At 37.4% G+C, this 25,024-nt stretch overlaps 1 protein-coding gene across 5 annotated transcripts in view; it reads right to left on the reverse strand.

Moving 5' to 3' along the window:
* PIEZO2 (piezo type mechanosensitive ion channel component 2) overlaps positions 1-25,024 on the reverse strand; it is a 290,923-nt gene that overhangs the window by 173,834 nt on the left and 92,065 nt on the right. For all 5 annotated transcript variants that reach the window (XM_042031628.1, XM_042031618.1, XM_042031647.1 and 2 more), the window contains exon 3: positions 13,941-14,066. In XM_042031628.1, the coding sequence (XP_041887562.1) occupies positions 13,941-14,066 (126 nt within the window). The remainder of the gene's footprint in view (positions 1-13,940; positions 14,067-25,024) is intronic.

Raw genomic sequence — 25,024 nt, forward strand, 5'->3', positions numbered from 1 at the left:
TTCCTTTTTACCATATATGAGAGGATTCTGACAATGTTTCAGTGGGGATATGAAAAGTCATAAAAACAGTTTCAAAATTCATGTTTCATAGGTATTGTGTAATCTAACTTGTGGAAAAGCTGTTGAGAGAACAGGATTGTAATGAGCAGGTGGTATTTCACTCTCAAGGCAGTGCAGTTTCATGACCTGGAATTAATTTTGGTTAGAAACCTTCATAAAATTATGGTATGATGAGAGTATGGTAGCAGAAGAGGGGTACAGTCTTGCACGGCTGAAGAACTGCTACACCTGGCAGAACCATGGCTCACATCTACATGCCAGCAAGACAAACCCAATCTCTGCCAATTCCCAGAAGTTTTCATTTAAAAGTTGCATAAAATTCTTAATGACACTTAGTACTGGGAGTTGAAGGTTTTATTTAATCCAGTGCTGTGGCTAAAAAATAATTTATATATGTTGATTCCCTCCTCCAAATCTTGATGAGGCAACAACTACATGAGTAGCAGCCTCAGGGATTTCAGAAAAGCAAGTCCACTATGGACTCTGAACATCCATGTCTGTGTGCTGACCTTCCCCTCTGCTGTCATGCATCCGTTCCTCCTGCGTATTTCCTGAGCATCTGACCAAGAAGCGCAAGTTCAAAAGAAGTGCAAGTTCAACAAATCACTCTTGCTCACTATCTCCATTCTGCAGAAAACAGTTATTTACTGTGTGACCAATCTATGCACTGTGGATAACACTAACTAACATTATTTCCATTTTGTTAATAAGACCCCTGGCTTTTTTTTCTTTTCTTTTTTTTTTAGATCTCAAAGTACTACATCCCCTGTAATCTTGCCTGGTTTGTGCAAGTTCTTAGAAGCCCCCTACTTGGAGTCAAAGAAGTTGAGCTTCTACACCATTGACCGCTAGAGCACATTTTCCTTCCTCATTGGTACTTCCAGCTTTCTAAACCTTGGACAATTTCACGGAATTTTATTATTGAAAAAACGGTGCTGAAATGTCCTCTTCCCCCACTTAGCAAGGTTGTCTAATGGGGTAATTCAAACAGCCTGACTCCTGAAATTGCACAGGTTGCTGTGCAGTACTAAAACTTAATAATCCCAAAAAGTTCCTGCTGTAATGAATGAGGTCCCTCAAGATGAAAATATGCATGTGTGTTTATATAAACAAACTGAGCACAATCTGATAGCAGTGTAAAAGGCATCTCTTGTCCCTTTCACACAGCACTGATTGTTAGTGTTTCTGCCAGTCTTGTACTTTAGTCCTAGTCAAACATAAAACATCAGATAGCCAAGAATAAGGATAACTATGTAAATATTCATCTCTGAAATAATGAGAACTGGGAGACCAATAAGTTTTACAAAGCTGGAATTGTTGCCAGCACAACAGCATCAGCTCCAATTCTTTTTCATTCTTGCCATGTTTGTGTGGAATATCATAGAATCACAGATCCATAGAATCAATAAGGTTAGAAAAGACCTCTAAGATTACCAAGTCCAACCATCAACCCAGCACTGCCACCTTGTTCACCACCAAACCACATCTCAAGTGCCGTATCCCCATGGTTTCTTTTAACTCTTCCAGGGATGGTGCTTATAGGACTTTCACCAGTATGTCACTGCAATTCCACAAGTTTCACAGTGCAGCTGTGTTTAATTACCACTAGACTCCCACACCCTCCAGGTGTATGTAAGTTTTTTTTAGGATTAAAATCCAGTTTTGCACTGCATTTTAATCCTAAAAATTAAGGACTGTATTTTTAAGAATGATGGTAATTTGCTAGACTCCACAATGGAGCCTATTCTGGGTGTAATTTGAGTCTTTTGACATGTCTACAGTGAAGGTAAAAACACTAGTTCTCTCATGAAACATTACATTATTTGCAGACAAACCTGTGGGGTCTAGAAAAAGCAGGAATTTCCTGGAACCTGCTGTGTAGCCAGCTGTGGCATCACCAACAAACCACATGGACACGATCCAATGGCGAGGTCAAACTCTGCTGGCTCTAAAGGATGAGTTAAAAATCATCCTTTTGCATTTCAACATTCTAAATTTTTGTGCCTAAAAGAATTTGTGTGCCATAATGAAAAACAATTTGCTATCTATTTTTTGATCATAGTGACTGTAGGTAAGGTGATATATAAGCAAAAGAGGATAAAATGCTATCAGTTCTTATCACTGTGTGCTCCATATTGAGGGCTGGCTATCTTCTTTTAAAATGCAGGACTATGTTACTTAAATACACAATTATACTGGTATTAATTACTAAATAATGTACTCTGAACTACATTACCCCTGATTTCCTCCAGGAACTACTTCCATTTACTGTTCTACACCCCAAAAAGCTTGGTAAAGCTTTTGACAGCCATTGGCTGGAGCGCATGCTTTTGAGTGTTTCACACTACTTCAGAGTGAAAACTGTGTTTAACTTGGTTTCAGTTTTAAAATCTACATTTGATGATATCTGATGACAGCTGAAAATCAAGTTAATTCTCTTAATTGCTTTGAAAGCTACTGTTCTACTCTCCCTATTTCTAGACATGTAAAAATAGCATTACAGTTTTTTCATTAAATATTTTTCATTTACTACACATTTCACCGATGCTATTGAAAATCTTTCTGTTTTAGTCTAGGTGATGACTATAACGTCTCTGAAATTCAGTTTCTTGATAGCTTTAAAAAAGTCCCTAAAGAAATGTAGTAGGATAAAATTCAGTAGCAAACACCGTATATATGGATCCATATATGCATATGTTCCAGACGTAGATACCAGCAAAAATGCAAGAGTTGAAATGAAACAAAAGACAGATGTTTACAACTTTGGAAATCAAGTCTATCCTTCAAAATTCAGAGCCCTCCTCCTTCCAAATATGTAAAGGATACTTTTTCATCCTTTGCGAGTGTTTTGGAATTGTTCTTCATTATTTTGCTCTGTGTTAAGAGTAAGCATGACAGATGTGCTGCACATTGTGTATGCAAAAGGTATAAGGCACAGCACTTTCTGGCATCCTGTGTGGTTACTGATTTAGACTCCTATATTTGGCAGAACTTGGAGAGAATTTTAAGACAGCCTTTCCATTTGGAAGTAAACTGAAAGCACGCAAGTTCTGATTGTATTTGACCCAAGATTATGACTATGTTCTAAAACAGTGATGCAGGAGAGCCCACCAAAGCATTTCAAGTCCAACCCCATGAAGAAAACTTTTTTTCCTGATGGCTCCAAGCCATATTCATGTAAGCGACGTTTTCTGCTTTGTTTTACAGGGGATTTATTTTACATCACAGCTTCCATGAGCGGCTCACTAAACTCAGCCCTTTCAGTTCAAGGTTAACCTCAACTCAAGACCTTGTTTTCGTCCAGAGCAGCCTCCAGCCCATACTGCCCAGGGAAACCCACCCACTGGGGCGGTGCACTGCTGGGGATGGCCCACCAGAGCTGCCACCCCCAGACACAATACCTCACCTGTCCTTGCAGCTGAGATGGCCAACCAGTGGTCCAACCGTGGCAGACTGGCTGCAGTGAGCAGCTGTCATCATCTCAACTCAGATTTGCTGTTTGCCTCCCAGCTGAGACAGAGGTCATGCTGCTGCCATGAATCACCAAGAGGTGCAGAAGGATCAAGCCCAAGGGCTCTGACCCAGGGACCAACTCCTCTCAATTGCAATGTGGGTACAAACACATGCAAAGGTTCACAGCATGACACTAATTAATCAGGTTTTCTAAAAACACTCAACACAATTACATGATGAAGAGCAATCCATAATGATGTAAACAGCCAAACAGAAGAGACAGATCCTCAGAAATAAAGTGAAATATTTATTCTCAGTGGAAAGTATTTGTCTAAACAGCATCCAACACACAAATATATAGTTTCCTACTCCCGAATAGTAATTCTACAGTAAGACTCCCCAGTAAAATATTTATGTTACAGTGATTTGAATGATCAACAAGGGAACATTTCAACATGGTCCCTACACCAGCCCAGAGATGCTGGTTGCTAAAGCTCTGTAGTGCTGTCCTTACATACCCCATTCTGCTACAGCCAAACATTGCCAATGAGCCATGATAACCTGGGGTCAGAGTAAGGGTCTGACCCCATAGATAAGATTTTTCACTGTCTGAGCAGCCTGTTTCTGATTTTCCTGGTCTCCAAGAACTTTTCACAACATGGAAAACAGGTTTTGTAGTAACTTGGAACTTAAAAGCAGTTGGCAATGTACACTGTCTGATAAGCTTTTCATACAAAGGTTAAACATACAGGGGACAAGCAAGCCAGTGGCTACTTACAAAAATGTAGAAGGCTCCTCTGCACATTTCCTTCTTAATATACTAACAGCACTAACCCCGAGTATAAATCAACAGTTACTCTCTTCTGCTTTTATTTCCTTCACACATATATTCTGCTCTCTTCTCGTCTATTCAAGTTTTATTGAGTGCCTTCTTCACAGCTGGCCTTGATTTCTTCCTTGTGTTTGCTACTTCTGCTTCTTCAAGAGAACAGAGGGAGACAAAAACCAGCTGCTCTAGCTCTCCTACAAACAGCCCTAAAACAAGCTGACAGTAATGGTCACACTTTTATTCTACTACCCTGTAGTCATCCTAGCTAAAACCAGGACACTAAAAAGAGAACTGTCCCAGTTTGCATCACAGTGTCAGCAGGTACACTGGGTGCTTCCTTGGGAATACCTTCCAAAGTCCACCAGCTTCAGAAAGAAGCTGTACAGTCCCATGGGCCACCCAGCAGTTTCCCAAGTCTTTTCTCCAGTGCAATTCTGACTGTCAAAAGCACAAACTGTGAGTGGCAGTGAGAAGGATCACCTCCTACTTCAGGTTCTCTTGAACGGTGGAACGCAAGCGAGTAAGCCAACATTATTACAGCAGAATCACATACATTATACAAAGGAGTTATGTATCATGCCTCAAAGTGACTCTAAAATACTGCTCAGTTTTCACATGGCAGCTTGTGAGTCCAGAAATAAAGAGTCCATAAGTACAATGAACACCAACTTCCCAAACTGCTAAGCACTAACACTGAGCAGGAAATTAAGCATATTAAGGAAATTATCATACCTGCCTAAGAAGCAATTACAGAAGCTTCTGTTTCCCCAGTCATAAATTTTCTGGCTACATAAAGCTGCACAGAAAGTGTTGGAGAAATGTTGACATCCAATGTGTACTGAATTAAATAAAATTAACTTTCATGTGTAGAATAAGCTATTGTTGCAAGTTTCTGTTGAGACAAAAAAGGCATGCTAACACCTTTGACTAACTAAAAGTTTCTCAAAGGTTGTATTCCACATGTTAAACATTCTTGACTCTTGGAAACATTGAAGTGACAGTCAGAAATGGCCATTGGTAATACTGTACAATCACACACCTTTCTAGGACCCAATATAATGACTGTATTTGTGCCACCACATCTGGATCTCACTGCAGCTTTTTTATAGCTAAGCTCTTCATGACTCCACAGAGAAGTTCTTTCTTACATATTTCTCGACTCAGACACTGCACATCACCTATGCAAGAAACAGTACATGATGAAACCAGACTGTGATAGGAACTATTATTTCCTTAAAGTCATGTCTCCTGCCTTTCGTCACTTCTTAGGTTTTCAGAGGTACTTCCCATGTGATTTAGTATAAAAATCCGTGTATGCACCACTTGTACTAATCTCTGCTGAATTTCCTGTCTCTCAGTGGAGATCAGGACAAATGGCCATTCACTGCTTTTTAGCTCATTATTCTGCAGGCATAGTGGCTGATAGGGAAGCTGTGAAGAACTCCTATTCTCCTTATTCTGTAAACTGTGGTATACAGTTTATAAGTATATAAGCCCCCAGCCACCCAGCCAACTCCTGTTGCAGGTTGTGGGGTACAAACAACATAAGAGGAAAAGCTTCTTCTTAGAGGAATTTATAAGCTAAGTCAAAGAAGGGGTTTTTTTCAATCCACATGGCACTGGGTAGATGTAGGTATCACCAAGAGACAGTCTTAACTGCTTTGGATAAGAAGGACAATATCCATATATTGACTTTTAATAAAGAATTTTTCACAGTTAGCTTTGATTTTTATAAAATTCTATTAACCAGCATTCTGGAAACATTTTCAGCTTCTCATGTGCTGAGGCTTTAGTACCCTGCCAGTAATATAAGCAATGAAGCTTCACACAGTTTGGTGAGGACATACCACAAAGCCAAAACACAAGAAGTAACTGACTGTCTTAGTTTTGCTGGGATAGAGTTAATTTCCTTCCTAATAGTTGGTACAGTGCTGTGGTTTGGGTTTATTATGAGAATAATGTTGATAACACACTGATGTTTTGGTAGTTGCTAAGTAGTGCTTACCCTAAATCAAGGACCTTTCAGTGTCTCATGCTCCGCCAATGAGGAGATCCACAAGAAGCTGGGAGGGAGCATGGCCAGAACAGCTGACCCGAGCTGACCACAGGGATATTCCATACCCTAGAATGTCCTGCCCAGCATATACACTGGGGAGTTGGCTGGAAGGCACTGTTTGCTGCTCGGGGACAGGCTGAGCACTGGTCAGCAGGTGATGAGCAATTCTTTTTGTTACATTATTTTTGTTGGGTTTTTTTTCAGTAAAATTAGTAAAAGCAGAAGTAGTAGTAGTTTACTTACTTTAAATTATTAAACAGTTCTTACCTCAACCCATGAGCTTTGAGCTTTTTCCTACTTTCTTTCCTGATGCTCCTCCCCATCCCACTAGGAGGTAGGGGGAGGAAGCAGCTGTGTGGTACTTAGTTGCCATCTGGGGTTAAGTCACAACACTGATATCTCATAAAACCTGAACAAATAGTCCTTCCAGGTAACTGGCTGTCTGTACTGATTTAGCAATTAATAACGACTGTAGTTCAGGACTTCAAAAATATGTAGGCATCTAAATTCCATTAAAAATAGACTTTTCTATTATGGAGTTTAGTATTATCGGCCTTGCTGGACAGCATGCAGAATCTGTATAATTTCTTCTATTAAAATGCTGGTGTAAAATTTGTTTTTCCCACTGAGGCACCACTCACCACTCTGGAACTTGTCTAGCTAAAGGTCTAGACAAAATTTGTACTATATTTTCTGTAACAGACATCACAGGCTTAGACAATGTTGAGTTTAAAATATATATCCTCTCAATGAAACGATATCTATTTCTGATTCTTCTGCAGTGCTACAGCTGGTTGTTTCATCCTATAAAAATGTTGCTATACTGGATATTCCACAGTTGTTCTTGAAATACGAGTTAATTTCTGAACCTTCTTCTCTTGCCGCTTGTACAGAAACAACATGAGTACAATCTGATTATTTGAACAGTTTCTTAGATGTTTAAAGGCATTATTTTTTGCTCAGATTTTGGCCAAGATTGTAATCTTTGAGCTGACACACAAAAATACTATTAAAATGTAGCTGTCCTGCAAGACAATGCCCACTTTTAATGGAAAAATGTTGAAATATAGATTTCAGTAAGCAAAAAGAAAGAGTATGAGGCACATACAACTGAGGTGACTGAAGATCTCATAAATGTGCAGCTAAACCAGTTGTTTGGAAAGCACCTTGAGTATTTGCCTGGTAAATGTGTTCATTGGGGAAGAATGAGCTGTTTTGCCTGGGGTGAAAGTGCTTGAGCATTCTTAATGAAGGTTACTGTTAGCTTTGGTTTTGGTAAGCAGAACCATTGGAGAGGACATAGTGACTTTTACAGTATTGAAATGCTTACTTTGCCATGATGTCTGCTCAGAAGCTTCTTACAATAAACTAATTTTTCTTAATGCCATTTAGATTAATTTCATTTCATATGAAGCAATATTTTTGAAACTAAAATAATCAAAATTATCAAGACAACTAACAGTTAGGAAATTATTGGGATTTTTTTTTTCATAAAACAGTATTTCAAATTTCCAATCTTTTCAAAATATGTGTTTTCAAGGCAGTCACCCAGGAAATGATGTGTCAAAACAGCCAACAAGGGGCCATGAGATACACTCAGACTTCAGGCAGGAGTTGGTATTTAAAAGACTGGCATGCATCTACCAGCTACCTTTGAAATAGAAATATGAAATTCTGTATGGAATCTTTTAAACTCTTTTCCCTTTATAAATAAAACCAGCATCTTTATTTCCATTGAGTTAATTAATCCAACAATAAACAACAACCTTTACCAAAGCAGTACTTTACAAAATTAGCACAACCTTAAAAGCATAGTCAGGAGAGTATAAAAGACATGAAATCTCACCAGGTATATAGGAAAGAGTAATTATTCATTCCAATGAAAGGTCAGCTGCAGTTCTGAGCCTGAGCTTTCAATAAATGGTGAAACATAATTTATTTGTACTGAGTATTGCTGCTTCCTAATATAACCAAATACTTCAGGGACATGCTGGTAGTAATGCAAACACAGGATGGTCTTTTAAGCCAAGAAATCATTTCAAAATTTATCTAAAGTAGAAAGTTATTATGATTCCACAATGGTGGCATGCATTTGTTTGACATTCACCATGGCATACTAGGGACAGAGAGTTATCTGATTTTAGTTCCCATGATCTAACAGAGAAGCTATCTAGGCAACTGGGTGCTTTAAATCTCTTCTCCCTTTTTCTACACATAACCATTTTGTAAATCAATCACTCAAAGTAGGCACCATAAACAAATGTAAAGATTCGTAGAAAGTCTGTAGAAGGATTTCAAGGTATCTACTTCAATTCCATTGGTTCATTTATGTGATGTATAAGAAAAATATCCAGAAATACCTTAAATGCTCTTTTTGATATTCTAACAAACATTCACTACAAACTCAATTAGTGAGTAGTTGAAGTATTCTAAGTTGCATTTCTCATGAACAAAAATACTGTTCTGGAAGAATAAGCATTTCAGTAGATTCATTCACAGAAGTCAAGACCAAGAGATGATAGAGGAGCACAAAATAAGAAATGAAGATCATCACTATAATTAAGGGAGAAAGAAACCAGACTTATTCTAAAGGCTGACTAAACACAAGAAGATACAGAGTGTATACTTACAGAGTATTATAATGAGGAATAATTGCACTAATTTATTGGAAGTAAAGTTTAAAATTAACATTGTGGAAAACATTCCTGCTGGTGGTTTTTGCCATTTTTAAAGATGTTTAAAACTAGTCCTAGGAAAGAACTATACTGTGCATAGTGGAGAATGCAACTATTTCCTTGTGATCTAATCTTCAATTGCCTGTCTCACGGATTTTATACTCAAGAGATGTTACCTAATCTAATAACCAGAATTTTATCCCATCAGAAATACAAACTCAATAATGAAATTCTATTACTGCATGAATATTGCTACATTTCGAAACCAGATTCTCTATTTTATGGAGATATCATTAGTGAAACAAGACTGATTACATAGCTCCTCATGGCTTAAGATTTGCCCAGCTCACCGTCTCTGTATCTATTCTTTTCCATTCTATATAAACTCTGATTTAAAAAAGAAACTATCTGGGAGGTATTCAATGTTAGTTCAACACACTGAGGTTGTGGCTAACCAGAAATCTTTCATTAAGCAAAATAAAGACTACTAACAGCAAAATTTTATTCATGCTAGGCAACACTCACAAGGCCCTTAAGAAACAAGAGCTTTCTCTGGCCAAACACTTTTAAACACTTCTATCAAAGCACCAATACAACTTAGGGAATGCTGTAGCATTTTGTAGCCATCCTGAAAGAGAAGGTATATGAACTCTAAAGGAGGAAGGGGATGAAAAAGATAACAAACCAAAGAAGTTAAACATGCCAGGAATTATCCTAAACACTAACTATTAGCTGATTTTGAATTACGTAAGTCCAGGATAATAGCAGAATATTTTCAAATGAACCTGAAGTTCTACATGGTTGGTTTGTGTTTGCAGATGGCCCAAATGAAACAGCTTCTAGACACAAAAGATAAAGGGATGGTTGTTCTCCACTTCCAAAATGGGACTATAACTGTATAAAGTTTAAGAGGTGATAGTCTGTATCACATCTCTAATTTAAACATTTTTCAAGTGTATCTGTTACCAAAATGAAAATATTATCAGAGGCTTTAATACAGAAGTGTGAAAACAAAAACTAAAACCGGAAAATGATCTTTTGATTCAGAAAATTGTCATTTGAAAATACTGAGACAAACTAACCTACAGAATTTGAAGACAAAGGTATCCTCCCCCTCACCTATTTCTGAAATTGCCAGGAGTTAGATTAACTACACAAAGGCCTCTGCAATGCATCTTGTCCCAGACAACACCTCCCACTTTCATTATTGTTGGTATCGAACTTGCTAATGGTGCATTCAACTCCTACATCCAGATGGGTGATAAATACATTGAACAGGACTGGCTCTAGAATTGAGGCCTGAGGGTCCTTTGGCCTCATTCACCACAACCCTTCCCTTTGAGCCCTGCCCTTCAGCCAGCTCATCAACCAAGCCCATCTTGAACCCAACTGGACAATTTCTCCAGGAGAACAGTATAAAAGCCTTACTAAAATCTCGGAAAAATACATCCACCACCGTCCCTTCATCCAATGGGCAGATGACTTTACCATAGAAGGATATCAAATTTGGTAAACAGGAGTTGCCCTCTGTGAACCTGTGTTGACCGTGTCTGATGATTGCATTGTATTTTAAATGCCTTTCAGTAGTACCTAGTATAATCTCTTTAATACATTTTTTTCAGGAACTGAGGTTAGAATAACAGGTCTGTGAATTCCTGGGTCTTCCCTCATGGCCTTTTTGTAAATTGGAATAACAGTGTCTGGTTTCCAGTGAGCAAGGACCTCCCCAGACTCCCAAGACCTTTGGTAGATAATTAAGAGGTGTCCTGTCAAAACGTCCACTAGCTCCCTTTATGGTTTAATTTACTTAAACTTGGGGACATACTACAATTCCAGCAAAATCAAAACAAATATTAAATCTAAAGGAAAACCCAAAAATTTATTTATCCAAAACCCTTTAAAGGTGTACTTGCAGAAGGACCCTATAAGAGAAGCCACTAGCAAACACGGAGATAGAACAATCTTGATAAATAAAACTATTCTGGGGAAAAAAATGGGCAAACATAAACTTGCACTACACTGTAAGAATATTCACCCATATAAATATGGGATTGAAAAAAATGGTCTGTTTTGAAGAAAAGGATTTGTGGGTTTCAGTGAATCACAGATAAAAAGTGTGAGACCATTGCAAAAAGTACCATACAGTAATTCATAAATAGGGAGTATGACTTGCAGACACTTGGGTAATTGTTACATTTCAGTATATGCTACTAAATTCTCATCTGAAATAGTGTCTAGCTTTGGAAACTGAGCTTCAAGAAATACCTGAAACACTTGGAGAAAACAGAAGTTGACCAACAACCATAAGAATCTCCTTCCTAGAAAATGTTATGCATGAAAAAAGTTTGAAGGGGCTGAGGTTGTGTAAATAGAAGAGCATGAGAGAAAAGAGTACATATGACAAATATGACTGCAGCCTTCAAATACAAAATGGGTGACCATAAAGACTAATGGAAAGTTTTTCTTCATTTCCACATCAGGCTGAAGGATGAAGACAGGATATTTTGACTAATGGAAGAAAAATTTCCTTATGATAAGCATCAGAAAAGACTGTAGCTGTAAAAAAATGTTTTATTAATAGTGGATTTGGGTCTGGATAGAGAAAGAGAACACATCAGTCTTCCAGTCTACACTTCTGAACTTCGTATTGAGCAAAAAGAGTTGGATAAACATTAGCAGCAAGTCTAAAATGCAGATCATAACACTGTGCAGATGCCATGGACAAAGTGCTGTCATTTCTCCAGCTACCGCTTAGCCCACAGCTGCAGTCAGTTTTGTACAGCACTCTTCATATGGCTGGGGAATGGGAGATGCAGTGGGGTTGTGGCACCGAACTGTTACAAGCAGAAGTACTTCCAAGGTGCTTTCTGGAGCAGGGATTCTGTCTTCTCCTCACCCACACAGTACCATCTAAGTTCTGGTGCCATTAAATGACAATAGTTGACCTTATTCCCTGATCTAGCAAATGCTTTGGCCTTTTCTAGCCCCTACATTCACAACAGTCTTTTAAGTTCTCCTTCAGCACCTTGGGGGTCCGGCATCCATAATGCTAGCACCAGATTCCCCTTTTTATTAGCTTCACCTGGATCTCACTGACTGAAGCCATAGCAGTAAACTAAATGGTGACAGTTTACTCTGCAAACACATTCAGACTTTGAAATTCAGCAACTGAATATTTCATGTTGCTAAACAGTTTAAAAACTCTTGGAACAACTTTGGTCAACCAGCTTCTCTCCTGAAAAACATGGGGACAGTTTGGGTGTTCCTCTGGGACAAATAGCATTCCCAACAGGCAACTTCAAACCACCCTTTGCACTCAGGAGGCAAAAAGAGTTTAATGATGAGTGTGGGAATGTCATGTCAAGTGGCCTTGGTGTCAGAGAGCAATCTGATAACGTTTAATGCACTCCTACAGCTATACCCACTGCCCTGTGAGGCCCCAAGTAAGGAGATTGTTACTAATGGCAGCTGGAAGAGGAGCTGTTACACTCGACATCTGTGAATAAACAGTCAAAAATGGCACATTTCACCTTGAAGGGTGGACTCTTCAGGATGAAATAATTATTTTAATTCCCCTGCAGACCCCAGTTCCTACCATAAAAGGAGGAAAAAGTCAGTGGGTGCATCTCTGTCTTGGAACTCTCTACTCATATAAATGGTGTCTAGATTATGCAATTACTCCAATATAAGTAAAAATTGTAGTCCTTGTAGTCATAAGAATGTTAAACACATATAGGAAAACAACTAATCCAGCTCACTCAGTGAATGATACACATTTTTGAAAAAAAAAAAAAGGATATTTTTAGAGTCTGAAGGCCTGATTTGAACTAACAAAGCCCAAGATATTCCAGGTAAAACTGGTATTTTATGAACACAATCATGCTTTTTACTTTAGGAAATTGTTTAAGTTAAAGGACAAATGGTAATGCTCACTTCAAGTTTCCTTAGGATTTTGTTACTTTAAGTCAAATCCTTTACTTCACATAAGGCTTCTTGTGTTGAATTGTAGTACAGCTGTTTACTCAAGTGGCAGCAGCATACATTGTGATAAATTAAATGGGCATTTATCAAAGGTAAGTTGACAGGTTTAAATGTTAAATGTAAGCACGGTAAGACAAGTACAAATAGTTTCTACCTGGAGGTTACATATCTAAATCACTGGATAGATATTTTAATTAACTTCTGCACAATAAAAATGTTTGCTTTCTGAATTATTGAACAACATTTCCTGAGAGAGGAAGATACAAAATGTCATGTAATATATTTTAAGAAGAGCTTACACATAAATGAAAAATTAAAAATCCTTCCTCCCATAAACACAGGCAAGAAAGAGACAAATACTGTTTAGAAATATAAGTTTTGGAATCAATATTTAAAGTTAAATTAAATGACAAACTAAAGAGGTTTATTCCAGAGAGATGCATAATACATAGATAGAAGCAGGTTTGTTACTTTATCTCATTTTACTCTTAATCCACTGAATTATGATCTAATGACGCAAATGTGTAGCTTTCTAAGGTTCTGAGGTGATTTTGAGGAAGCCTGAAAGATGAAGGCAAACAATAGTCAGTGGTAAACTCAAAGAAAATGCATCTCTGGTGGGAACAAAATAGTTTAAAATAAATATATATAATAGTTATATATACATTTCTCTTGTTTCTTAAACCTTTCTAGTCTTCCTGCCTTACTAATAGTAATTCTAAAGGTAAAAAGCAAGAGAACAAGAGCAAGCTGCAAACCCACAGGAGCACAAAGCTAAATGCCTTCTTATCAACCCTTCACCTTTCAAACCACTGAGGCATTTGGTCAAACCACTGAGGCATTTGGACATTTAAAATGCTAATAAAAACTTAAATTTTTTACTCACAGTTAAAACCAGGTTCAATAGTTTTTCCAGCTTCAAGACTGTTTATTGTAATCTGAAAGATGATGTGCAGCAGCAGAAATGATAGACTGGTGAAACACAGAGATTTTAACAATCGTCCTGTATGCCCTAAAAGACAAAATATACATACATATACTTGGTGAATTTCCAAACACTGCTTAAAGATTTTCAGTATAAAACCATAAAATATCCTGACCAAGGATATTTCTACCAGTCAGTTCCACATTAATCATGATTGTTCCCCATGGTCGATGTTATAGCAAAAATCACACTTTAATTATAGTTTGTTTGAGTACTCTTTAATCACAAATCACAATGACTGCTATTGCCAATTTTTCCTTTTTTTTTTTTTAATTAAAAAGTTTTTTAAGTCTCCAGAGAGCAATTTTACATCAATAATAATAATATCACAATGCTTACCAACACATTACCTGGTATATAGACAAAATATGAATGATACTTCTACTTTTGAGAAAATAAAAGCCTGCTAATCTTATCACTCTTTACAAAAATATTACATGGGAGGAGGCATAACAACACACAAACCTCAGTTTGGCTCAGGAGTATAGACATACTTTCAATGAATGCTTTGCTTTGTACCGACTGTACTCTTTCTCTTCCTTCAGAAGTTTTAAAAATAATTTTCAGTATACACTGAAGAACCCTGTGCCAGACACATTTGGTCATAGTCCCTCTGTGATTTACTGGATGTCTATTCAAAAGCCAATAGAAAATGTTTGATGAAGACTTAGAAATGCCTTATAAATCCTCTAGGAAACACTCAGCTTAATCATAGGCAGACAAACTTGCAAGGTATGAATAAATAAAGTAAACCATCAGTATTTCAGGAAATATGCATCTTCAAGACAAAATTGAATTGCTGATAAAATACAACATTAAACATCACCCTACCTGACCTATCTGCAGTAAAAGTTCTACTTCCAAAACATTTTATACCTAGATTTTATACCATCTGCTTCATGCATTTGAGGGTCATTTTTTAATTTACAGATTAAAAAACAGCACTGCTGAAATTCTTATTCAAGGCTGTAAAAAAAGCCAAAGCTTTGGAGGGCAGAACTAGCAGAGTATACCTGAGAAATGTTCACTCTATGTGCAGTTTGTTTTGTCCATACTTATCCTGCAAGCACCTGTTACGAACAACTACTAGAAAGATGATGGTTCACATTCTATATCTAGACAATAAGCCAGATTTTTATTTTAGATATTATAGTTCAAGCATGTCATCAATGGCCTAAATAGTAGTTTATAAAGCAAAGAATGAGATAAGCATGATTCAACAATTTTAGAAAGTAATAGACTATCTCCCTCCATCAGACTCCAAATTTTTGTCACAATAACACTATCTTGACTGCAAATTTTGAATACCGAATGTCTGTAATAAACTTCCCTTTTCTTTTTTTAAATACAGTAAACAATTAAAAAAAAAAATTAAAATTTTAAGAATGAGCCCCTGTATAAGTTTTCTGTAATCTTAAAAGGAAGATACATTCACTAGATACATGCTTTGTATGATCTATTCCCTTGTCAACGGAGTTCATGCAGAAGGGAGATGACCTGGGTGGAGGAGCGTTACATCAAAAAGACTGGATATTAAAATATTTGGGCCACTTTTTGTTCTTATTCTGCAGAAGAACAAAAAGTGGCCTGGTGTCCTGGCTTTGGACAACAACTTCTAAGCACTATAAAAGCAGAAACAATGGAATAGGTAATGTTTTCAAAAGCTTTAGAAGAAGCAACATATGATAAGCTACACATTATTAAATAATTTGTTAGGTGTGATGTCTTATGTAAAGTAGTCCAAGGACTGCTGCATTTTACAATTCTTTTGCAAGCTTCAGTATTTGATGGCTCACTTGTTCATTGATCCCGTGCTCATGGTATTGTGAGCGCCGCTGCACCTTCAGAATATAACTAAATATAACTAAAAAATAACCTGTCTCAAAGCTGGAGACAAACAGTTTGACAATACAAATTTTGTGGACTTAAAAACAGTGTATCAAAATGTACAGATTTCAAAGACAGTCTGATGATTTATGAAGTTCTAAGTCATAAACTCTTCTCAGTGCTTGGGAGTTAACAATTCAATAGATATCAAGCAACAAATTTTTTCATATGGAAGGGTATTTTCTGGCAGAATTGTCCTAGTCAGCATCCAAAGGAGAAAAAAATGCAATAGAATTAGCCAATGAACATTCAATTCTCAAACTGCTGAGTCTATCTTTCAGTATTTCCACTGCCATATCAGTCCAAAATATATCTCAGTTTTAGACTTCACTTCTTGAAGTTTGAAAACAAACATCTTTGAATTTAAATTGAACAAACTATTCTTTTAAAAAGCCCTTTTAAAATTGTCCTCCTTTTAAGAATTGTAGAAAATGCTGAAAATATATTTCTTCAAATGCTGAAATGTTGAAAAAAGATCTCCTGGAAAAAGGTAGGAAAAAATTTCAAGGACTATTAACACTCAGGATAATAAATAGTCTCTCAGTGTACTGGTAAATATGGCAGCGGGAACTCACAGCTGGAAGGCAGCTAGGTATGTTCAGAGCAGGTTACAGCGTTCCAAAAGGGCTACTCCCTTCATGGCCACAAGTGCCACAGGACCACCATCAGATTCTACTGAGCAGTAGCCTTTTGCTTGCAATACATTGATCTGTGCCAGCAGAAACTAGAAACTAGAAGTATTTGGAGAAAAGTAAGAAATATTATGACCTGGATTTCAAAAGTTCTGGAGCTACATCAACAACTTGAGAGAAATGGGAGTGCTAAAATCAGTGAATTACTGAATATGTAATTTATGCTAAGGAAGAACAAGTGACAGATTTGGATAAGGGATGAGTTTCAATTTATAGTGGAGTTTGGGTAAACCCACTTAACTATGTTTTTACTTACATTTTTCTCTTTCTACTGGAAACTTGGTTCTAAATGACACAAAGCAAAAATTAACCATGTGCTTACAGAACTGAGATGGTGAGAAAAGAGACAGCTGAAGTAAAACAGAGCTTTTTCCAATGAGGAAGAAAGATTTTTTTTCATCCTTCTTTAATTTTTTTAAAATTCTAATTCACTCACAGTGTTACAATTGCTTTTCTAGAACATACCTTAACTGCTCAGTTGCCCTAATGTGAAAGTCCTTGGGGATATGAATGGAAGCTGAAGATCCCACAGAGAAGGAGACATATATTGTTCACAAAGCTGTGTGGACAGAACAGATGTGCAAGAGAACATTGTTCCAGCCAACACAGTATCAATTCTTTCATTTCTGTCTTAGATGTATAGGCTTCTGTATGTCCATCAAGACTAAAAAAAAGAAAAATCTCATGGCAAAACACCTTGGTTTGAAGCTGGAGCACTGGGTTCTGATTTCACCAACAACTTCTGAAAACTATGGAGGATAAAAAGGAGAGAGAACATTTGTCTCAGAACTGGCCTGAAGGACAGGGAAAAGTGGGCTTGCTTTCAGGTGTCACTTTCAGGAGTCATTTCTAATGGTACCCAGTGGGACCAAAACCTGGCATGTATCTCTGCAAATGTACCCAGCATGTCTCAGAAGCACATGGAGAGATTGCTCCAGCCTCTTTATCCCTCCAGAAAGTTCCTGGCAAAGGGCTTTCTCCCCTCTGATCAAGCCTGCAGGAAGCCAGACAGGATGTGAAGGCTTCATTACCCTCTTTCTCTTCAGCCCAGATGCAACATTAAACTGGACTCAAGAGGGCCAAAAGCTTTTCACACGTGGAAGAGGAATCCATTTCTTATTTTTCAAAGGTATCCAGCCAAGAGCTGGATTAGTAAAGGCATGTCCCCCCCAGCCACAGGCATGTAACCTCAGTACAACTATTTGAATGTGTTCTAATTGGACTGCTGCCTCCAATGCACACATGCAACTCTTGACACCATGATTGTACACAAAGCTGGAGATTGCTACCCACATTGTTTCCAACAACAATGAAAAATTCTTGTACATTCAAGTCTGGACAGGTAGTCCTCTGATCTTTTTTGCTATCCTTTGCCCTAAAACAGCAAGATTATGTCAGAATTTTTTTGTACACCTGTAACTTCCTCAGAGCTTCTACCACAAGGATGTGCTAATGGGACATGGAATAACTGAATGGCCAATTTTCATGGAGACCTGCTTTAAGATCACATATATTAGCTCTTACATGACCATGAACCTTACACAGATTATATTATATGATTGATATATGATGTGATATGACATCATATCATATTGCAGCTGCTTGAAAGGTGCATTTTCATTCCACACTGCTTTCTTTTCCTCATATCTATTTATGGGGCATGACAAAGAACTGTTTGAATCTCTAAGGAAGTTAATAATACTGCTAACAATTTATCTTGATTTTTTTTAATAAGTAGTGCTATGCATCTCTATGCAAAGGTGATAAGTTCAAAGGGTCAGTATCCATTTGCATGCTGTGATGATATCAGGAAAGGGAGAATAGAGGAGAAAAACCATGGATTTTAAAAATTAATTTAAGACTGTTTACTATTCCAACAGCATAATTCCATCATCACAATCATACATATGCTGCATGGCTTCACCTAAACAGTAGATTTAAGTGTTTGGGTCTCTTATTTGAAGTTTTTATTAATTTGTGCAGGGATTTTTTTTTAAACGTAACCTTAGTATTGCATTTTCTGAAGTTTGTTGGATATTTCTAACATCTCTTTAGCCATATATTGTACTCCAAACTGTTGAAACACTCTTAATTCTTCCTGAACAGCTCTCAATTTCTTCTTGAAAGTTTTTTTACACAACACTTTTTATTCAGATCACAGTAGATGAAATACCAAAGAAAAAGCCATTTTTCATGTAATCTCTAATAGCATACAGTGAGTGATAAATATTAATGTGCATTTACCTCCTGAACTAGTGACACTTCACTTAATAAAGATACTCTACTGCAGCCATTCAGTAAGTGACAAACATAAAACTAAAGAGCTCTGGGGAAAAGGCTTGGTTGCAGCAAACTTCTGCAGCACACACAGGCTCAGTCCCAAAGAATTTGTTTCAGCTAGAAACTGAAAATCTTAACTTCTTGACTTTCCATCAGGAAACCTAGCATCACCTCAGAACCTAGCTGGAACCAGGGTCCAGAGACCTACATCTCCTGCTCCATGGTTCCAAATAGGAATCTGTCAACATCATCTTTCCTGTACAGTGGGGCAGCTGGGGGTGGGAAGTTAAGAAAACATTTAATTCACTATACATGTCCTTTGGAAAAATCTGGAAGCTTTAGAGTCACATGATGTGTGACAAAAAAAAAAAAACCACCATAATTTCCCTTGTAAAAGAAATCCCACCCTTGGCCAGATCTGGTTTAAGTGCCTCAAGATACCATAACTAACTTATTGACACAAATGCAAGAAAAGAGTTCTGATTTGAAGTTGGTTTCTACCAAAGGTTCAGAGGCAATAAAAATACAGTTGGTTCCAGACAATCATGAGGAAAATGTCATCACTGAGTCCAGCATGAACATCAGCCACTTTATCTACACATGTCAAACACAGATGGACACATTTACATTTACACATGGAGAAAAGTTTGTAAGAATGAAATAAGCACTGATATATCTATCCTCCATTTGACATGAAAACTTAGTATTTCACTATGGGCAGTCAGCATCACTGAAGAATGTGGACCAGTTCCCTTTCCTTAATTCACTGCTACTATTGCACACTAATTGACACTTAACACCTCATGTCACCTCAGGTCATCAGCCAGACACCTCCTGATGACCACGGAAGATGAAAAAATGATTCAATTATGAGCTCTAAACTCAGCTGAGACTTCCAGATGATTACAGGGTTACATTTGGAAGGCACAAAGCAATTTAGCCATGTCCTAGAAAGCACTTAAACACATGCACATCTTTGAGCATGTGAATAGGGACTGAAGAGCTCTCAGTGTTGCATAAAAGGTTCATAAAATAAGGCTGACTGCTTCACTCTTAGGATATTGATACTTGATGTGATCCAGCCTTAAAACACACATCTTGCATGTCAGTGGAAGCCAAATCCTTTCAGATGCTTCTAATGGCTAATTTGCTCTACTTCTCCTTATAGGTAGGCATAATCTCACTGTTTTCAACTCCTCATGCACTTTTGGATGTGCAGACAGTGCCCTCCAGTTTCAGGTTCTGTAAGAACAATGCTGAATGTTTGCCAGTGCCAGCTACACCTTCATTAAACACGTAAAATGTAGATCATATTTCTACATGCACAGTACATCTGTGCTTAGAGGTTTGGCCTCTTGAGTGCTGAAACAATGGGATAAAGCTATGAACAATGGATAGAGGAAGGCAATTGTTTGGAAGAACTATTCTAAGAATGAAATTTGATAATGGTGTGCCTTGTACACTGTGCAATTATATTGTGCAATATCAAGTCCACCAAGTAAAGTATCTGCATATCAGCTCCTATTCACCACATCTTACATGAACGTCTCAAGTAGACTTAAAAAAGATAATGCTTAAATCATCCTGAAGCTGCCAGGAATTATTTTCATGATTAAAAAAGTGCTATTGAAAGTGTTGCCGTCCTTCCACTGCACAGTTATCAGGATATCTATATTTACCTTAATAGAATATGCATTACTATTTCCCTTCCCCCCCAAAGAGTATCTTATATTTAAACAGCATCTTCTACCCAGAGGATATGAGCATAACAAAGCCTTAAAACTGGGAAGACATCACCACCGCAAAAATGCAAACCCACTTGGTTTACTCACTGGACTTCCAGCAGCAAGACAAAAACAGCAAGCAATTAACTAATGCCATGGTCTATTCTGTACCTACCCAGGCCCAAACCTGAAAATGGGTATCCACAAACACCACCTCAAGACTTCATGCTATTATTTTAGCTATGTTGTTATGTGTATATTCAAGCAGCCACACTGAAATCCAGACCACAGAATTACAGGTTCTAGATTCAGAAGTTCCAGCAAAAGCTTTGCAATGTTTTAACAGTTTTGTCCATGTTTTTGCTGAACGTATCCCTTGTTGCCATGTGTAGCCAAATGTCACAATCTACAACTGTGACCAATAGAAAAATTTTCAAAATAATTTATAAAAAAGCCATGATTCCTTAATTTCAAACAGCTCTTTTTACTATCATGTATTCATTTGCTTTTCAAATTTTATTATTGCATAGATTATAGAGCCACAATAATTTGCAAGTTAGTCACAAAATATGTAATTACCTGAAATTTTTACATTACTTTTATAAGCAAAATAAGATACATTTTTTCAGGCTATGTATCTGCACACAAAATGCAGGATCAGTTGTACTCTTTCATGCACTTACCTGTTTCATTACATTTCTCTTTCTGCTTCTCTTTTTTTTAAAAATAGGACAGAGCTCAAAGAAGGAAAAAAAGTCATTCTAGAGATAGACACTTAGCTTGCAGGAGTGCCAACCAGACTTGGGTAAACACAGTCAAAAATGCTATGTGTAATTTAAAAAAAATTATTTAGAAATGAAAACATAAAAGTGCTGCATAGCAAAATAAATGTCTCCTTACTCTAGCTTCTTGCAGGATTTCCTGTTTTTCCTAGAAGTTTTCATGCCCAGAATACTACTAGAACTGAGCTGTATCCTCTGTATCAATAGACAATACCATCGTTCAAACTGCTCATAATCTCTGAGTTGCAAGTTTACACAGGCAATTTACCCATTTTGTTAACAAAATATTTTGTCAGACAAGACCCAGAACCTGACCATTCATTTTTTTTTCCAGATGACACTCATAAGTTTTCAAAGCAAATAACAGCTACTCGATGTCTGCTTCATAATTTGACAGGTGTCTGTACCAAGCTAAATACAGGAAATAAACATGATCTCAGATACTACTGCATATGAACTGAGAAATTTTAAGTCAGAGCTGTTCTTTCACAAGAGTATTTGAGGCTTTTAATATAGAGTTTCAGTTCCTTCCCTTGAGGAACCAGCCTCTCCATGTTTGCCACTAACAGATAATATTTATTTTGAATTCAAATTAATTCAGTCATTATTGTCTGTTAGAAGCAGTGCTTGCAACTTAGTTTCTTTGTCTCTCTATCACTGTCATAAAGAGCAGGTAACTATCCACTAGTAAGTTCCTTCAGCAACAAAGAGTCCAAACTACTACCAAGTAATGGGACATGGCAGCAGGTCATGTGTTAAAGAGGTGAACCACATTTTCAAAAAATCTGTACTTACCAGGAGGAGAATAATTTTCTCCCTTGAATACCTACCCACATTTCATGAGCAGTAAACAAATGTGATGCAGGGCAGAGTGAGAGAGGAAGGCTAGAAATCTATGTAAAAAGGACTGATACAACTATGGCAAACCAAACTCTACGCCATGATGTTTTCACAAGGGAGTGGAAGCTGTGGTATGAATTTCTACCTTTGGCAAAACTTTTCCCAGAAGCTCTACAGACTGCTTCAGCTCAGAAAGAAGTTTTGCAAAGAATTTACCATCTTTCTGAAGAGTTAGCATCAGTATCTCTAGCACACCGTAACGCAGCTCATGACCCATTGAAGAGCCCCTGAGTTGAAATGCATTGGCATTTCAGCTTCAACTTTGCATTTCTAAAATGTTAAGCCCTCTTATCAACACTGAGCTGAAGTACCCTATGCAAGGGCATAGCTTCATTCCCTCCCTTTGTCACAGATGCTTCAGGGAAGCAGAAAGACAAGACAGAAAAGCAATTTACTTGTGTAGAGAAATTTGATTCTAAAAGTTTCCTAGTGTTTGAGAACATATTGTGATGCCCATATGCCACTTGGGCCATGAAAATTTCTTCTCTCTGAAAAAAATAATATTGCTTTCAAAACATCTGTTCCAGTGGACAAATGGAAGAGGACAAGATAGCTTTCTACAAACAGTAGTATTCTTTCACCAAAAGTGGGTGGTTTTCTAAGAAAATTAAAATATAAACCTCCTAAGAGTCTGTGTTGTATATTCTGTACAATTCTGTAGACAAATAGGTTTCAGGAAGTAGGAGAACCACAGACCAACAAATCTGACACACATGCTTGGCAAGTTGGTAAAAACTAAAACACAGCTGATAATTAGAGTCAGGTAAGGACTGTATGCTGAGGAGTGTGCAGGTAGTTACCACAGAAAATGGTAAGGCCTGTCAGACCTTGGAAATTTTAATGGAAACCAGAGAAAATGTTTAGAAGGATATTTTAGATGATGCAGGAAACCTAGTTTTCAAAACTTTTGGCAAGTATTTCAGAAGAAGAACCTTCAGTCAAAGGCTCTACAGGAAATCTTCTGTCATGGGAATAGAGGAATCATCATCTTGGGACATATCAGCTTTGGCTGATGGTAACTTTTGATTTATCTTTCAGTCCAGTTGCAAGAAGTCTGGGCGTACACAAGGAGTTAGAAGGGGACACAGCCATGACAGCTGACCCCAGATGACCAAAGGGGCATTCCACACTGGACGGTATCATGCTCAACATGGAGAGCTGGGGTAAGAGGGATGAAGGGTTTGGAGTTAAGGTGTTTCTGCCCAAGTCAGAGTTACATGTGATGCAACACTCTTTTCCTGAAGGTGACTGAAAAACTGCCAGCCCATCTGAATGAGTTCCTTGTTTTGCTTTGCTTTTGCACATTGCTTTTTCCTTACTTTGAAACTATCTCAACCCACAAGTTTTTTCACTTTTACTCTTCTTTCTCCCCCATGCCACTGTAGGAAAGTGGGTGGCTGCGTGGGGCTTAGCTGCCTGCCAGGGTTAAACCGTGGGTCTATAAATATACAAGAAATCTGGACAACAAGGAACTCAGCTATGCTTACAGAAATACTAGATTTCTTCATGAGAAGAAATCACAGCACTGCTCAATATTTCACAAAAGGCTTATACTAAGGAAGAGTGAGGCTCAGTGGAACACTGAACTCCTAGTGACACCAGCAGTGTTTTCTTTCAAGTGGTATGCAAAAGCCATTCACTGGAACATCCTGCAAACCAGGCAGAGAACAACAACTAGATCTGTATTATCACTATTATATCAATTCCATGTGTGCATATGCAACAGTTCTTCTATCTTAATCTTTCTGTATGTAAAAACATAGCTGTAATATTGTCTATTGGGTTCTACATAGATCAGACAAAGGAATTTTGCAGAAATAATCCACTACTTTAAACTCGAAAATGTTAACTATGAAGTTTCCTTATAAGGCTACAGCTCAGGACCATAAATGAACCATCACATTTCCATGTGAAAATAATGGTTGTAATTTTAGGACAATAACTGCAGAGGGAATCAAACAGTTCATTTTCACCCTACTACTCTGTTTCTCATAATGGAAAAAAGTGGCCAACATTACAGTAAGTTGAGCCCATGCTTATAAGCTGTCTTTCAGATAAAAGTATTGTTGGGTAATGAATGAACAGTGATGCTCTTCCCTCTTAGGATGGCTGGTACCATGGGCCAGGCATTTGGTGGCAGCTGTCCAGACACTTACAGGATAAAAGACAGACTCCTTACCAGGCAATGACACTGTGAAATTTTAAATTGCTTCTGTGAACAAAATGAATGGTTGATACTATGAAGGGAGGTAAGGAAAGATAGAGTTGCATGTTAATACACAAATCTTGGACAAAGAAATTTACTGACTTTTTTAATTATATGGATTTAACAAACCCTAGAATAAAAGAGAGAACACTTCCCTTAAAATTTTCAGAATTATTTTAAGCAGGTAGAAAAAAATTCAGTTTCTGAGAAAACTAAAACTCATGAAAAGGAAACTAAAAAGAGTGACATGTCAAAATGTGAAAAAAACAAACCAGGTGTGGAACTAACTCATAATCTGAAATATCCATCATCCTACAGCCCACTGTGAAAACACTAAAAACAATGAACGTAAAAGAAGCTAAGAACATCTGTATTTACATCTGTACAAACCAAAAATCCACTATCACCAGTAATCAGCAGCACTGTAAACAGTTGTCCAGGAGAAGCATACAAGAAGATTAATACACCCTCCAAATCACTAATTGCTCTTCAGATTGCTTGAACCAGATCTGTT

This window comes from Corvus kubaryi, unplaced genomic scaffold, assembly GCF_017639235.1.
Source record: "Corvus kubaryi isolate FWS band 111438036 unplaced genomic scaffold, C.kubaryi_AGA036_p1.0 132, whole genome shotgun sequence".
Classification (NCBI taxonomy): domain Eukaryota; kingdom Metazoa; phylum Chordata; class Aves; order Passeriformes; family Corvidae; genus Corvus; species Corvus kubaryi.